At 38.7% G+C, this 16258-nt stretch overlaps 1 protein-coding gene across 2 annotated transcripts in view; it reads left to right on the forward strand.

Annotated features, from left to right (window-relative positions):
• Nucleotides 1–16258, forward strand: part of CPED1 (cadherin like and PC-esterase domain containing 1) — a 153716-nt gene that overhangs the window by 58155 nt on the left and 79303 nt on the right. For both annotated transcript variants that reach the window (XM_026868166.1, XM_026868167.1), the window contains exons 8-12: nucleotides 8227–8369; nucleotides 9763–9835; nucleotides 11468–11635; nucleotides 12556–12660; nucleotides 13540–13709. In XM_026868166.1, the coding sequence (XP_026723967.1) occupies nucleotides 8227–8369; nucleotides 9763–9835; nucleotides 11468–11635; nucleotides 12556–12660; nucleotides 13540–13709 (659 nt within the window). The remainder of the gene's footprint in view (nucleotides 1–8226; nucleotides 8370–9762; nucleotides 9836–11467; nucleotides 11636–12555; nucleotides 12661–13539; nucleotides 13710–16258) is intronic.

Genomic DNA, 16258 nt, shown 5'->3' on the forward strand with positions numbered 1-16258 from the left:
CAGTCTCAAAGGACCTAATTTAGTGTTTGCTGAAGCTGATGAGCAGCGTTTTGTCTTTGGACTTAGTCTTAAGGATCTTTAGAGGAAACTTTTCCATGAAAATAAGTTATAAAAGTGTTAAGGGACAAGAAGGGGTTTTATCCTTAAGTATTAAATAACATCCCTTTAAAAAATCCTCTGTAAAGAAAAAAAATATACCTAAGTGGGAGATTTACTGTATGAAATATCTGAATAATACCGTGGTTTCCCCCTTCATCAAGTGCCATGTTAGAGCTGCAGTGAAATGACACATTGTAACAGTAAATCAGGGGTTGAACGAACAGACCTACCTGAAGCTAAGACTATAAACTTTTGATAAATTACTTCACTGATTTTTATGCATTCTGGAACCATTGTTTTGATTATGGGTACATTTTTCTCCCATTACATGTCTTACAATTTTTTCTGTTTGCTGTGATCAGTGAAAAGGTCTGCCTGTGCAAGCAGGCAGTATAGGAAATAGCTTCGTTGCAAAATATGTTTTTTCTGGCCACCTATGTGGAATCAGTCTGTATTCTTGCAGACATCTTAGGTATTTAAATACCTCAAAAGATATAGTAGAAGAGACTCTTGTTTTTGTGTAAAAGAGTATTTTTGTGTCTATGAATGACTACTCACACCCAAAAATATTTGGACTTGTTGAAGAACTATCACCAAATATAGATCCAGTAAGAAGAATGTATGTACAAAAAAGAACTGAGAGTACAGAGCCTATACTGAAAGTTATCAGAGATTGATTGAGTTGTTTCAAGTGAAAACATCCTCAGCTATTTTAAAGGAGAGCCAGTTACGTTAAGCTTTATGAGACCTTGCAGATCCAATGGATCAGAAAGAGTGCAACAGCTCCAATGCATAGCAAAACAACCTGGAGAGGACAGCCTTCGTTACTTCAGAAAGGGTAATTTCTTGAAACCAAAGGTCATACTTTGGTTCTTCAGATGAGAACCTTGCTTTCAGATATGATCCTGTTAACTTTGCCAGCCATCTACTTTTGAAGGCTACAACTAGGAACCAGGAAGGTCCTTTTAAATTGTATTCATGCAAATCCTGTAAAGTATGATGCACCATATCCCAAAACCTAAACCTCAAAATTACACTCAATTACTCAGTAGTCCCAATGGCTCCTTATCTTCCACCTCCTTGCCTCTTGGGTAAGTTCAGAGTTAGCTACACCCCCGAAGTCTCTCTCCCTGCTGCAAATATTCATGCTGCTTTTATATTGTTACCCAAGCTAACTACTTCCTTGTTTCAAAAGTCACTTTGTAATTTCCTGGTTACTGTTTAACCTCACTAAAAGCCTTCCTCTTTATCGTGATAAGGTTGGAACAAACATCCTCCCAGTTAGTTTTGTGTATTCCCAGCACACAGGTTTTGTTGTCCATGGGTGGGCTGTGTGAGTACTCCAGTGGTATATCATAGAATAGTTTGGGTTTGAAGGAACCTTAAAGATCATCCAGTTCCAACTCCCTGTCATGGGCAGGGACACCTTCCACTAGCCCAGGTTGCTCAAAGCCCCGTCCAGCCTGGCCTTGAACAATGCCAGGAGGGGGCAGACACAGCTTCTCTGGGCAACCTGTGCCAGTGCCTCACCACCTTCACAGTAAAGGATTTCTTCCTTACATCTAATCTAAATCTACCCTCTTTTAGTTTATAGCCATTACCCCTCATCATATCACCACACTCCCTGACAGAGTCCCTCCACACTTTTCCTGTCAGTCCCCTTTAAGTACTGGAAGGCCGCTACAGGGTCTCCCCAGAGCCTTCTCTTCTCAGGCTGAACAGCCACAAGGGAGGTGCTACAGCCCCTTGATCATCTTCTTGGCCCTTCTCTGGACTTGTTCAAGAAGTTCCATGTTCTTCTATGTTGGGGGCCCCAGAGTTGAACACAACACTGAAGGTGGGGTCTCACAAGGGTGGAGTGGAGGGGCAGAATCACCTCCCTCGACCTGCTGGCCACAATTCTCTTGATGCAGCCCAGGATACAGTTGGCTTTCTGGGCTGCAAGCACACATCCATTAACACCCTCAAGCCCTCCTCTGCAGGGCTGCTCTCAATCCACTCATCGCCCAGCCTGTATTTGTGCTTGGGATTGCCCTGACCCATGCGCAGGACTTTGCACAGGCGCACCTCTCAAGCTTGTCCAGGTCCCTCTGGATGGCACATCTCTTCCCTCCAGCAGGTCAACCACACCACACAGCTTGGTGTTATCAGCAAACTTGCTGAGGGTGTCCCTGTCATCAACAAAGATGTTAAACAGCACTGGTCCCAGTACCAACCCCTGAGGAGCACCAGTTGTCACTGGTCTCCACTTGGACATTGAGCTGTTAACCGCAACTCCTTGACTGTAACCATCCAGCCAATTCCTTATCCTCTGAGTGGTCCATCCATCAAATCCATGTCTCTCCAATTCAGAGACAAGGATGTCGTGCAGGACAGTGTCAAATGCTTTGTACAAGTCCATCTAGATGACGTCAGTTGCTCTTCCCTTATCCACCAATGCTGTAACCCCATCGTAGAAGGCCACCAAATTTGCCAGGCACAATCTGCACTTAGTAAAGTCATGTTGGCTGTCACCAATCACCTCCCTATTTTCCATGTGCCCTAGCATAGTTTACAGGAGGATCTGCTCCATGATCTTGCCAGGCACAGGGGTAAGAGTGACTGGCCTGTAGTTCCACGTGTCTTCCTTTTTTCCCTTTTTAAAAATGGGTTATGTTTCCCTTTTTCCAATCAGTGGGAACTTCACTGGACTGTCACGACTTCTCAAATATAATGGATAATGAATGGCCTAGCCATTTCATCTGCCAGTTCCCCCAAAACCCGTGGATGCATCTCATCAAGTCCCATGGGCTTGTGTACCTTTAGGTTCTTCAGATGGCCTCAAACCTGATCTTCTCCTACAGTGGACAGTTCTTCATTCTCACAGTCCCTGCATTTGCCTTCTGCGTCTTGGGTGGTCTGACTGGAGCCCTTGCCAGTGAAGGCTGAGACAAAAATTCATTGAGTACCTCAGCCTTCTCCATATCCCAGGTGAGCAGGTAGCCCATTTCCTTCTGAAGAAGGCCCATATTTTCCCTCATTTTCCTTTTATGACCAATGTACCTATAGAAGCTTTCCATGTTGCTGTTGATGTCCCTGGCCAGATTTAATTCTATCAGGGCTTTAGTTTTCCTAACCTGATCTCTGGCTGCTCAGACAGTTTCTCTCTGTTCCTCCCAGACTATCTGTCCTTGCTTCCACACTCTGTAGGCTTCCTTTCTGTGTTCAAGCTTGTCCAGGAGCATCTTTTTCATCTATGCAGGCCTCCTGGCATTTTTACCTGACATCCTCTTTGTCGGGATGCATCACTCCTGAGCATAGAGGTGATGATCCTGATATATTAGCCAACTTTCTTTGGCCACTCTTCCCTGTGCTATTCTACCAAGCAGATCCCTGAAGGGGCCAAAGTCTGCTCTCCTGAAGTCCAGGGTAGTGAGGTTACTCTGTGCCCTCCTCACTGTCCTAAGGATCTTGAACTCCACCATTTCATGGTCACCGCAGCCAAGGCTTCCCTTGAGCTTCACATTCCCCACCTCCTTGTTGGTGAGAACAAGGTCCAGCATAACACGTCTGCTTGTTGGCTCCTCTATCACTTGGAGTTTATCATCAATGCCCTCCAGGAACCTCCGGGATTGCTTACGTCTTGCCTTGTCCCTCCAACAGATACTGGAATGGTTGAAGTCCCCCATGAGGACCAGGGCCTGTGAAGTTGAGGCTGCTCATGTCTGCCTGTAGAGGCCCTGATTTGCTTGTTTGTCCTGGCCTACAGCAGACAGCCATTATACTGTCACCTCTACCAGTCCTCTCTTTAATCCTAACCTGTAAACTCTCAGTCAGCTCCTGATCCATCCCCAGGCGGAGCTCCATGCACCTCAGCTGGTCGCTGGCACAGAGGGTGACACCCCCTCCTTGTCTCCCCTCAGAAAGATTGTTCCAGCTTGTTTTTATACTCTTTCTCAGGGCAATCCTCAGCTGATCATTCAGCTGGCTGCCCCAGCATCTCTCCTAAGAAATTAATTTGCAGAAAAATTGCCAGAGGAAAATCCTCTCAAGGCAATTACTACAGTCACCATAACATCCAGCACTGTGGGTGCCACACTCTTCCATTCTCCTTGAGTCCCCATGACTTTGTGCATGAAGCTTGCAAATCAGAATTCTTTTGTCAATTAAATCACATTCTTTTCAGTGTGTCAGGTCTTTAATTGATGATTCAGTGCATTTTTGAGGTACCGTATGGATACATATCACTGAGATTATAAACCTTATTTTAATGACTGCAGATTTTAAAAAGTGCATGTCAAAGCGGGTAGACAGAAAGCATTGTAAAATTATTATTGAGTTAGCCAATTATTTTTTTTTTTTCCCCCAGTGGCTTATCCTAAAGCAAAAGGTCAATAAGTTAAAATTAATTTTAAGAATATTTCTAGGTCATTCTGCCTTTACAGGAAATGTGTGTTTGATCCATGTAATTGACTGCATTTACATGCTTGTGTAAGACTTTACATAAATATGTGGAACATACCTCCAACTGTATGCATCCAGCATATGGATAAATGTCTTCAAACTCATGAGAAGGTTTGCAATTCTGTATATAATGGTGTCATTGTATAAAACATGTGCATGTCTGCATTAAGTTTTACAGCCTATTAAAATATAATACCTATTCCTCTGCTTAAAAATTTGCCACCCAGAGGTCAGCTTTCTCCCAGACTAAATTCCTGTGATTGCCACCATTTTTTCCTATTCTGTTCTCTTTTTACTATTCAATTCTGCTTTTAATCATGCTCAATCAGTAATGAGATTGAATCTTGCCGGACAAGTAGTCTGTTTTCTTTGAAGGTGAGAGAACCAGCATCGGTGGTGATCATCTGAAGAAACATTCAACTCAGTCACTAGTATTTTGCGGTTGAACACAGATATTTATATATCTTGGTTGGGCACACTCAGAAGAACCTGAGGTTGCTGCAGGTTTTCACACTTTATCACCCCTAATCCATACAGTTCACATGTTCCCTATCAGTTGATGAGAATCCTGTAGAATCTGTAGGAGTCAAACCTAACCTGGACTTGTTTAAATAGGATTTTTTTCATTAATTGGAATTTAATGTAAAGTGTTGTCTCTTGCCTCTGTTGGTTCTGAACCAGCCTGACTAAATACTTATGTTCAGTTATTGGCTTAAAATAAACATTGTCCTAAAACCTGTTATCCCCTAATGAGAACCGATTGAGCGGTTTCTTTTCTAGTCTGGCTAGAGAGAGCTGTAACTAAAATGCAATTCCTTGGAGAAGCCAGTTTTATTTTAATGTTTGTTGTGTTGGGAACAGCTGGCTATTACAGCCACCAGTGTACTCTGAGTGCAAATAGGGCAAATCAGCCTGTCTTTCATCAGTTCTTACTAGAAATATATGCACTGTGTCTCTTTGTGTTGAGATGATGAGGAATTGATTTATGGTGAGGAGCAAATGAACTAATGGGGCTTTTTCTGTCCCTCTTGCCATTCCTTCCAATAATCCTTATCTCTCCTTATAAAATTCTGAATCTCCTTAAGTTCCCTGTACAGCAAAATAACACAGCTTCTGACTTAGCCCCTCAATACCCACTGTAGTTTTAAGAACTTAGAGAAAAGGCGCAAGCTGGTGTAGCAGGAATATAAGTCTTGTACAGGATCCAGCAGAGATACTGGAAATCGTTGTCAAAGTGTGCTGAAGAACCACCATGTAGTCCCACTTTGGTGACATGAGTCTTCATTTTAAATTTTTTGTTTTATATGGTCTTCATTTTAATTTTTTAATTTTATATGAACAGTTTAACTGGTTTTGGCTTGAGTAAGGGATTGAAATGGGACAATTTCACTCAGAGGTGAATCTAGATCAGAATTGAAAAATGTACATCTTCTTGTTCTTAATCTTTGTACTACTCTGTGGGAGAAACACAGCTTTGGTGATCTTAGACTTTGGGAGACACTGACTCCCTCTCAGTCTGTTGTGGCAATGAAATGATCTGAGGATTTGCATAATCTCTTTCTAAATAGCAGTTCCAGTGCTCTTTTGCTCTAGAGACCCATAGAATTGTAATACACATGGAAAACTTTCTACAGCATAAAAATACAGTGTGATGTAATTCAAGATTTCGACATGATACAAATATCCAAAGGGCAGGGTTGAGGCTGTATGTGCAGCCTTTACTTTGCAATTTCCTGGCAGTCAGAGGTTTAATTTTTATAACTTTAGTCATATATACTGTTGTCATTTTTTTCCTACTGGCAATTCAATTAGCTTTATCAGAAAGAGGATAAAAAGTCCCAGGCACTGCAAAACTTCAGGCCAGATCTGTGAGTGGAAGACATTTGTTTTAGAAGGAAAGACTTGTTAGAATAAAACCAGAGGTGATAAGAACAGGTGAACAGGCGGACCAACTTCCTACGCACCAGTCATTTACCAGCAAACAGAATAGAGTTACTGAAAATGAGGAGTGTTAAAAGCAAAGGAGGATCAGTGTTAGCTACATACCTGAGTCTTCCCACAGCTGGCTGTAGGCAATGATACAGGTTTTTTTGAGAAGGGAAGGGGAAAGTGCTTATTACATTTAACTGCAATATGATGCCTGAAGAAACTGAAATCATGTCAATGCAGAGCAGTGTGCTTGACTGCATTCATGCTCACAAAGGAATGCTTCAACACTGTCTAGAAAACTCAAGGGAGTAGAGTGAACAGAAGTATGTTGTAAAATCTGGTGTCAGCACAAGGAATACATCATAACACATCACCAATAACTAGTGGTGTGCCTCAGGTATCCCTACTGGGTCCACTCCTGTTCAACACCTTTGTTAAATATCTGGATGATGGGACAGAGTGCACACCCTTATGAAGGGTTGTGCTGCCATTCAGAGGGACCTCGACAGACTGGAGAAATGGCTGACAGGAACCTCATGAAGTTCCAGGGAAAATGCAAAGTCCAGTACCTGGGAAGAAACAACCCCAGACACTGGTACATGCTGAAGGTGAATAAGCTGGAAAGCAGTTTTGCAGGAAAGGACCTGGGAGTCCTGATGGACACCAAGTTGACCATCAGTCAGTCAGCAATCTGCCCTTGTGGTATACCTGGCGTATCATGTCCAGTTCTGGACTCTCCAGTGCAAGAGGGATGTGGAGAGAGTCCAGCAGAGGGCGAGTAGATGACTAGGACTGGAGCATTACTTATTTGAGGAAAGGCTGAGGGATCTGGGACTGTTTAGCCTGGAGAAGATTCTCAGGGGCTCAGGGGGATCCCATCAATGTGTACGGATATCTGAAGGGAGGCTGTAAAGAAGACAAAGTACTTTTTTTACTATATAAATGTATCTGTTTAGTAATACAGTACTACTAAATTATCTAATAGTTTTATGTAGTTCAGACATTAATTGGGTTCTGTGCCATGTGGTAATTCTAATGGAAATGTGGTTCAAAGACAGCCTTTACTTACTACAGAGGACTCTGATGCAACAACACTTGCCTGTGTCCCCCTCTTCACTGGGGCTCTGTGTTGTTCCAGTTGTTTCCCTGAATCTCTATCTGAAGTGATGATATCAGTGAATTTCTATGAGTGATGACAGTAGTGTGCAGGCCAGTGAATATGCCACTGGAAGGATTCACAAGTCTAAAAACTTCAGGGTGTGCAAGAGTTCAGTCAAAACACAGGCTGCAGTGGATGATCATTTCTTCAACATTTTTTTCTGTATTCTATTTAAATCTTGTTAACCTGAGGTAAGGATTTGTAGTCAAGGTCAAGTGAGATAGCCCTTGACACAGTATGGTAACAAGAGAAAAGGCTTTTACTTTGAGTGTGCTATTACCTATTGCTGAAGAAATAGGTGTATGGGATTTCCATTGCCTAGAACCTGTTGACAATAAAAGGTTTTATGAAAATAACTTAGACTGCGAGCATTGTTTTTTAAAACCATTAATATAGATTTTATTTCACATATACTTATTTGTAAAGAAAAAGTTATTCTCTGCCAGTATGGAGCTGTTCATGCCACTTTCCCATGCAAATGAATGAGAAATGAAGTTGACATTGTAAGGCAATTTTTACTTCTACCAGCCATTTAATTTATGATCTTAAGCACTGATTTACTGTAAATGTTAAAAAAATATGTAATATCTTCACAGCTGCAAAGGTTTTTCGAGATATTCTTCAAGAGCAGTTCTCCCCAACAAGCCTTCAACAACATGAAGGAAGCTATAAGCAAACTTCTACTTATAACTGAGGTCTTCAGTGAATCATCTGCCTCAGGACCAAATTCTTTCAATCAGTAAGTGACTTGCAGTAGTCATTGCTACGCTGTTGTCAGGATAGCTCCCTAGAACAGAAAAAAAAAAGAAATGTAGAGGATACAAGGCTCCTAAAATAAAAAAATCCTCTCTATTTCATACTTCTTTATAAAGTGAGGACATGCTGCATTTAGGGAGTAAAACTCTTCAATACCCACAGTGTTTCTAGTTTGTGAAAAGGTTATGATGCATACCTAGGACCAGATGCTGTATCCTGATGAAGTGTTTCAGGCAGAACTAATGAACAGAAATCACTCACGACTGGACAAGTACTAACATATATAAAGCTATATTTCCCTTCAGTGAGCCTTCTGTCATATGTCAAATATTTAATGTTAGAGTAGCCCAGATGGTTCAGGGCTAGCTGTGGCAGGCAATCTGAAAAAGAGACACTGTAGAATACTTTATGACATGTACCTTATGAAATATACCTAGGCAGCAGCAGTCACATTTCTATGGCTGTTAAATCATTGTAATTGGTTCTATTAGAGTGTTACTGTTCTCACACATAAATCAACCTTTATTATGTAATATTTGTATAAATTGAAATTAATATCTGTTCTATATATGTTGTGTCACATATCTGACATTTTTATGATAAATACTAAATAGGTTACTATTTATTACATTTGTATGTTTTATAAAGCTAGTTGAGAACCCAGGTGTTTTAGTAGCAGTAATATAAAGCTCATTATTTGACTTACGTAAGTTGGGAATAAAGCTTACTTTGTGAGTGGAGAGGGTAGTGAGGAGGGGAAGAGTGTAACAGGGCTGGAGCTATTTTGATAGTGGTCCAAACTGTAATATTTTTTTACCAGTGGGATGGATATCTCTTGTTTATGTAACCCAAGACTTGCTAAGTGCTCCTGGCCCATGCCTTCAGACATTCCCATTGTTGCAGCCATTTACCTCCAGTGAGCCCAGAGAGTTTCTCCATCTATTGCCCTCCAAATGTCTTCAAAGCTTTTGCAGGACCTCATTCTCATCAAAAGGCATTTCCTCCTCCAGCATAGTTCACCTCCCTCATTGATTTAAAGGTCAGCCATATAAATACACTTTAGTATAGCACTGTTTTCATCAACTCACAATCTGACTCCATGCAGTTGGCTCTTCTTAAGAAATTTTTTTTAGTCTGTATGACATGCTGTAACTTGACCTATGTGTGTATGTTCTTGTGTGTGTTATCTGGACCTGTGTGTGTATCTCATTGTAGCATATATAGGTACATGGTTCAGTGGTGGACTTGGCAGTGTTAGGTTTATGGTTGGACTGGATGATCTTAATGGTCTTTTCCAACCTGAATGAATCTTGATTCTATGTTTCACAACAGTGGCTAACCTCGCTGAATCTGATTCCTGTTACATTGTATTTCAGATGCAGTCAATGTTTTCAAATGCTAACCTTTGACATTGGATTCGGCACCTCCATATACCCTGTAGTTCTTGAGGTGAGAAAATTACACAGATTATTGCTTGACCCCCAAAAAATTTACACCAAAAAGAACACATCAGGGAAACATCTTTAATAGGTACCTGTAAAAATACATTAATGTTAATTTTGCCTAAAAGTGGAGAGTTGCTGTGGGTGAAATCAGTTTTTAAAGGACAGAGCTACTGTCATGAAGCTCACTACACCATTGAAGTGTGGAAGCCTTTCAGTTTTAGCGTGAAAGGACTACCACCCCAACTGAATATCAGGGAAACAAAATCCAGAGGAAGCACTGCAGGAAAGTAGAGTTAGATATTAACTGTGCCAGAACAAAGATGAAGGGAGAAAGTTAAAATACCACAACTGGCTTATAATACAAATTAAAGTTCTCCTTGAGTTGTATGGTACTTCTTCAGTTCATGACCTGCTTTGACTTCCACTGTGCTGCCTTCTTCTTGGATGGTCCTCAAAGCTCTCGAAGCGAGAAATGTGACTTGCAGCATAAACTCCTTGTGCCAGTTTTGTACTGCTCCTGCCTCAGAACAGTCTGGCCAGATATGAAAACTATACTGCTTTCCAGTTGCTTCTCATTACCCCTGCATATACATATGATTATATATATATAGGTATATAAAATCTTTGTCCATGTTTATGATACACAAAAGGCAAAAAAAAAAAAAAAAAAAAAAAAGTAAATATATCCTGGGAAATTACAGGAGAAGACTTTTAAAATTAATCCTCAATTAAAATCTGTTCAAGTTTCTAGTAACAACAGTGTAGTCAATCTGTCCATCCTTCACAGAAAAAATAATCCTTTATACACAAAGGAAAAATGAACATATAAAAGAAAGTTTTCACAATTTAAAAAATCCATGAAGACAGTATCCTTAATTAGCCTAGCAAGGTTCGTTGGCTAGTATAAGAGATGTGATGTCATAGCAATTAAATAATTGAATACCAGGCTGTTAAAAATTCTACCAGGAGCTGCTTGAAAAACTAAACGTAAAGCATAATGTTTACCTACCTGTATAGTAGTCTCAACCATCAGCCATGATCCATAAATGTATAGTAAATAAGTAGGATTTAATAGTTTCTCATGAAAATACAAATTACTCTAAAAAACAACCGTTGATAATTACTATGACATTTAACTTTAAATAGTATCCCTTGAAAAGTGTAATATGCACACACACCATGCAGCTTGAAGTTATGTTTGTTCATGTTAAAATACAAATTTATCCATGTTTTATAAACATTAGTTTATTCATTGTGTTTCTATATTGCAAAACTTATATTTCATGTGTAGTAACTTCTAAATACCTGAGTTTTGCAAGAGTTATGTTAATATAGAAGCCGACAATTTTAAAAATCAAATTTCAAATCAAACATAAAAAAAAAGCTCACAAGAGACTGAAATGTTGTACTCTATCCACTGGAGGTCAGCAAACATTGTGGTGTGTAGTTCTGACAGAAAACGTGGTACAGCATCTGTTATATTATAGTCCTGTCTTTTATTAGTGTTATGACTTTTTTTTTTTTTTTTTTTTTTTTTTTTTTTTTTTTTGATAAATAGTTCTAGTTTGGTATATGTGTTTATGAGAAGACTGGGCTTGATATTCAAACTGTAAATTCTTACATTGTTTTCCAACAGGTTCATGACAAGTTTGACTTTCAGGATGACGATGAATCAAATATTCAGGACCAAACTTTCAAAGAATTTCTTTTTGAAGATACGTTTAAATTTCTCTTATCTAATGAATCCTCAACATCCAGTTTCATAGAAGCTTTACAAAAAATACATGGATCAGATGTGAGCAAGGTCATTCATTCCACCTTTTTCTTAGTATTAACTGTTTGAAAACATTTTATATTAAATTGTATGCCTTTCTGAAACTGCTAGTGCCAACTTATAGAATGAAGGATTTATTTAATCAAAAGTATCTGTTACTTTAAAGTTACTTTAAAGTACTGTATTATGTTTAAAACTTTTATGTTATTATGTTTTAAAACATTTTTAATGGTCTTTTCTAATTTACAGTTTTGTGTGTTTTCATAAGCCTAGAACTGATTAACTCAGTAGATTCATGAGCATCAAAATTAAGTTTTGTTTCCTATAATTCCATGTCTTATTCTGAATGCAAGATCCAATTACATTTTTTTGCATTTATAGGATCTGTATAAAGTTTGCATCACTAGTGAAAATTATTTCTGACAAGCTGAAATCTCCTTTATCAGTATTTCTCTCAGTCTGGGCACTTTTAAGGGTGCGTTTCTGAGGAGTCCCCTGCAAGACTTACAGGACTAAATTATCCATGTGACTTCTGCCTCTCAGAGAGGTGTGACTAAAACCAGGTCATGGGTTCTAAATTTATCACAGGATAGAGTAGGAAGCCACTGACATATGCACATATATGATATGATTACCTAAGTCGGTGTTCTGTAGGAGACCAGACCACATTTCAAATTATCCACTTCAATGTCTATACTTTATGCAGTCTGTGCCCATGGTAGTTTCTATGGGTACTTTTCTACACAAAGCTATTGCACAGTCTACTTTATTCTAGACTGAGAAGTGGGAAGAGCTATCAAGGAGTTGGCTGGACATGGCTTTGGATGAGGCTAGGGCAAGTTGAGAGCTGCTGTAACTTGTTTCTTTGATCACCAAAGGGATTGGGGTCTAATGAAAGCACTCTGCTTTCCATATGATCTCACCAGAATATTCTCCCCTTTCCTTCATAGGGTGGAACTTACCACAGAGAAGATGAGCAATGTTTGTCTTTAGAAGAGATAAATTCAATGATTACTTTCATAAAGGAGCTGAAGAATCTGGGACAATTTGAGCTGGTAAAATAAACAGGGTTTTGTTGTGTTAGATACGTATTTATGTAAACCTCTTAACGTTTCTCCATTACCATTCTTTGCTGTCTCTGGCATATGTATTAGGCTGGATGAACAGGAAAGCAGGGAGGTAGAGGTTATGCTGATTTTATTTTGGAGGATTTTTGAAATTTAAATTAAAAAATATAAAGAAATAGAGAATTTGAGTAGAGAATTAATTGAAAAGAACAGCTAAAGCAGAAACAGAGACCAGAAAATAGAATGAAAGGAAAAGGAGGAATATTATGTAAATGACTAATGAGTTGGTAAGAAAATAGAATGATAGAGAAGCAAAACAGGCGTGAATTTATGAACTGGAGACAGTACAACACTGAGTTCATGACCAGAGAATAAATATAGATGAAAAAGTGGCCAAAAAAGCAGGTGGAATATGTGTCTTCTACACACTTCAAGTGAGTTCATTTTTGGAGAATAGGGATGGAGGAGTAACAGTGTCTGTGAATAGGCATGGCAGTTAAGGAGAGATATGACAAGTATTGGAGAAATAAAAGATCTGCAACTGGATCTTTGTTCAGAAAGTCTGTATGAAATCAGGTTTTCTTCTAGACCTGCTAGATGAGTTGGAGACTGATGAGACTTTCTGAAGAGGGATTGACCTGAATAGATCTGGAAGTCAAATCAGTGGCAAAAGAATTAGACTTCCATGTCAGTACTAGTAATCCTGATTTGCAAGACTGGGCAAGATGGTCATTTTCTATAACATGTGGGAAATAGCATTAAGATACATGCATCTATATTCTATATACACTGTCTTCTCACTTCTCACTTTTTTTCATTTTACAAATATTGTAATGTGTAGTCTCTAATCATTGTCTCTCTTCTCAGCTTTTCCCTTCTGCTGCACCCAAGATTCAAACTTTACTGCGTGACCTTTATCACATGGTAGACCCAATGAGACGGCTTGGTTCAGTCCTGACTGTGCATTGGTTGCTTTCCAGTTTACTTGAACAATTCCAGTTCATGACTAAAGAGGCACATACAAATCTTTCAGAATGGTAAGGTAGCTGTTATGTGATATGTTGAGGGTAGTTTCTCAAATGATACTAATTAATTGCAGTAGCTCCAGTGAGCCTCATAAAACTTAGTCCTTCAGTAGATGTAGGTGGACTTACAAGATTTGTGTTGAAGGTCCATCATCCCATCATGGAGCGTGTCAGTCCTTCTACCATTAGACATGTAGTTAGGTTTCTACATATGTCAGTTTTGTCCCTTTGCTTCTCTTTCTGATATAGAGAAGTCTGGGTTAAAAAATAATTGGAGCTACAGTAAATTATTTTCTAAGAAATATGAAGTAAATTAGGTAAATTGTTTCTGAAAAACTGTAAACTCAAATTAGGAGTGCTTACCAGGGTTCAGACTGTCTTTTAATTTATTGACCAATTAAAAGTAAAACTGTATGAAAAATATAAAATTTCGGGTGAGAATTTTTCTAAAAGGGACTAATAATGTTGAGTGTTTAAATTTTTTGTCCAACAACAGATGAGTCAAAGAGCATAATACTCTGAGAATCTCATTTTAACTCCTTTTGAAAAGCTGGAAAAATATTGTAATGACAAGATTAGATCCATTGAGCTTCTGTCAAGAAATTTTCATAAGGCAGGAGAGAGGAGGGAAGAAAGGAAGGAAGTAAGGAAGGAAGGAAGGAAGGAAGGAAGGAAGGAAGGAAGGAAGGAAGGAAGGAAGGAAAGTTGTGGTATACTATATGCTTAGTATAAAATTTGTAAAAATGTGTTTTCTGTCCTCATTATCTCTTGGCTAATGAAGTTTCATGTACCATACTTCTTTATGACTACAGGCACATATGATTTTGCGAACAAGGACTTGGGAACAGATGCACATTAGACTTGTATGCTCCATTCCACTGAGTGGAAGTTAATTGTGTGAATGACATTATTTTATACATTTTTCTTGGAGAATGTTGTAGTGACTATATAAGGTGTCTGTAAGATCTTTTAAATTTTAATTCTGTTCCTTATTGACTTGGGTGTGGCTTTCAACAAGTCAATAGTCATCTGTATCTTTGTTTGCTTAGCTATAAAGTGGAGTTTATTCTTTACCACAGTGCTAGGTAACTATTAGTGTTTTGAAAATACACAGTTCCATGAATGAGCTAAGTGTTATTGTTGTTACTGATGGCCATTATGTGAAAAGCAGCTCAAAGATGCAGCTGCTTGCATTCATGTGTAAGCCCTTGCCCTCTTGCCAAAATATTTAGGTTTGCATATCAAAGCATACCAACCTTTCTTAGCTTTCTGTTCCAATCTAAGCTGTGTCACTCACTCAATTTGAGCAAGCTCCTTGTCCTCTTCTTTTTCTTCAAACTGGACATTATTGTATGTGTATAAATATGTAGAGGTACCATGACCTTTCTCCAGGGTATAGGCCAATCTGCTTTTTTTCACTGTATTTTTTTTTTTTCGATAGCTAAGCTAATAATGCTATTCTGTTCATTCACTGTACAAAAACCCCATGTGTTTTGACATTGCTAAATCATAATCTTCCACTCCTATAGCTACATGCATGTGATAGTGATGCATGTGTCAGATATGCATGTAATTACAATTAATTGCAAGGAAGAAAGAGCTTAGTAGAGCTTACTCCCAAATAACTTGGGTATGCATTCTCTTTGAGATTTGATTAATCTTTTTCAAGATTCCCAGCTTTGAAGAGTTTGTATATCAGGACACTTTTTCTGAATTTCTTCAGTTAAGGTCAGGTTGTTTATTTAACAGTTCTTTTTTCTCTGATTATGCAAAACTGATATTTTCATTTACAAAATCCATTGATTTGCACAGATGACTTTCCAGAAGATACTTATGAGGAAAATATTGACTTCTGACTTACATGTCTTGTACAGTTACTCTGTTCACTCATCATGAATCTATAGGATGGAGACAGGATTTAAAGAAGTTTCCTGGTCTACTTTTCTTTACCCATATCACCTACATGACTAGTATTGAAACCTTAAATTGTATTAGTGAACTCTGAATTCCTTCCACAGGAGAATCAAGAACTCTAGAAACTCATCTCATACTATAATGAAATTTTTACAGCCTAGGTGAGAATGACCATCTCAGATGTATTGGTATAACATATGACAAAGTGCTTTGAGGATGATGGAGTGGTACTACCTACAATGTGCACTGAAATAAATGTTCTGCATTGTTTGTGTGCCATTTTTCAACTCTACACAGTTTCAACTTGTGATATGACTGAAACACATCTTTACTGTCTTTTAATATAGGGGTTATGAAGTACTGTGGCAAGTATATTTGTCTGTGTCAGACAGCAGGATAACATGGGAGAATCAGATTAGTGAGAAAAGTGAATCCTTCTGTATTTGCATAAAACAAAAGCCCAAGAAGGTCAATAGAGTTGCAAATGATTCTATGAAACTGATACATTTGGGAAAATGTTGCTAGCTTCCCATATGCAAGCTCCTTTTAAGGTCAATATAGAAGCAGCAGCCCTTGAATTTATTTGGGTTGAAAATAATTTCTTGGAGTGTAACTTGGTCATGCTCATCACCTGGGCAGTTTGAGAA

The sequence above is a fragment of the Athene cunicularia genome (genome assembly GCF_003259725.1).
Source record: "Athene cunicularia isolate RWA chromosome 1 unlocalized genomic scaffold, athCun1 chr1_part2, whole genome shotgun sequence".
Taxonomy (NCBI): Eukaryota; Metazoa; Chordata; class Aves; order Strigiformes; family Strigidae; genus Athene; species Athene cunicularia.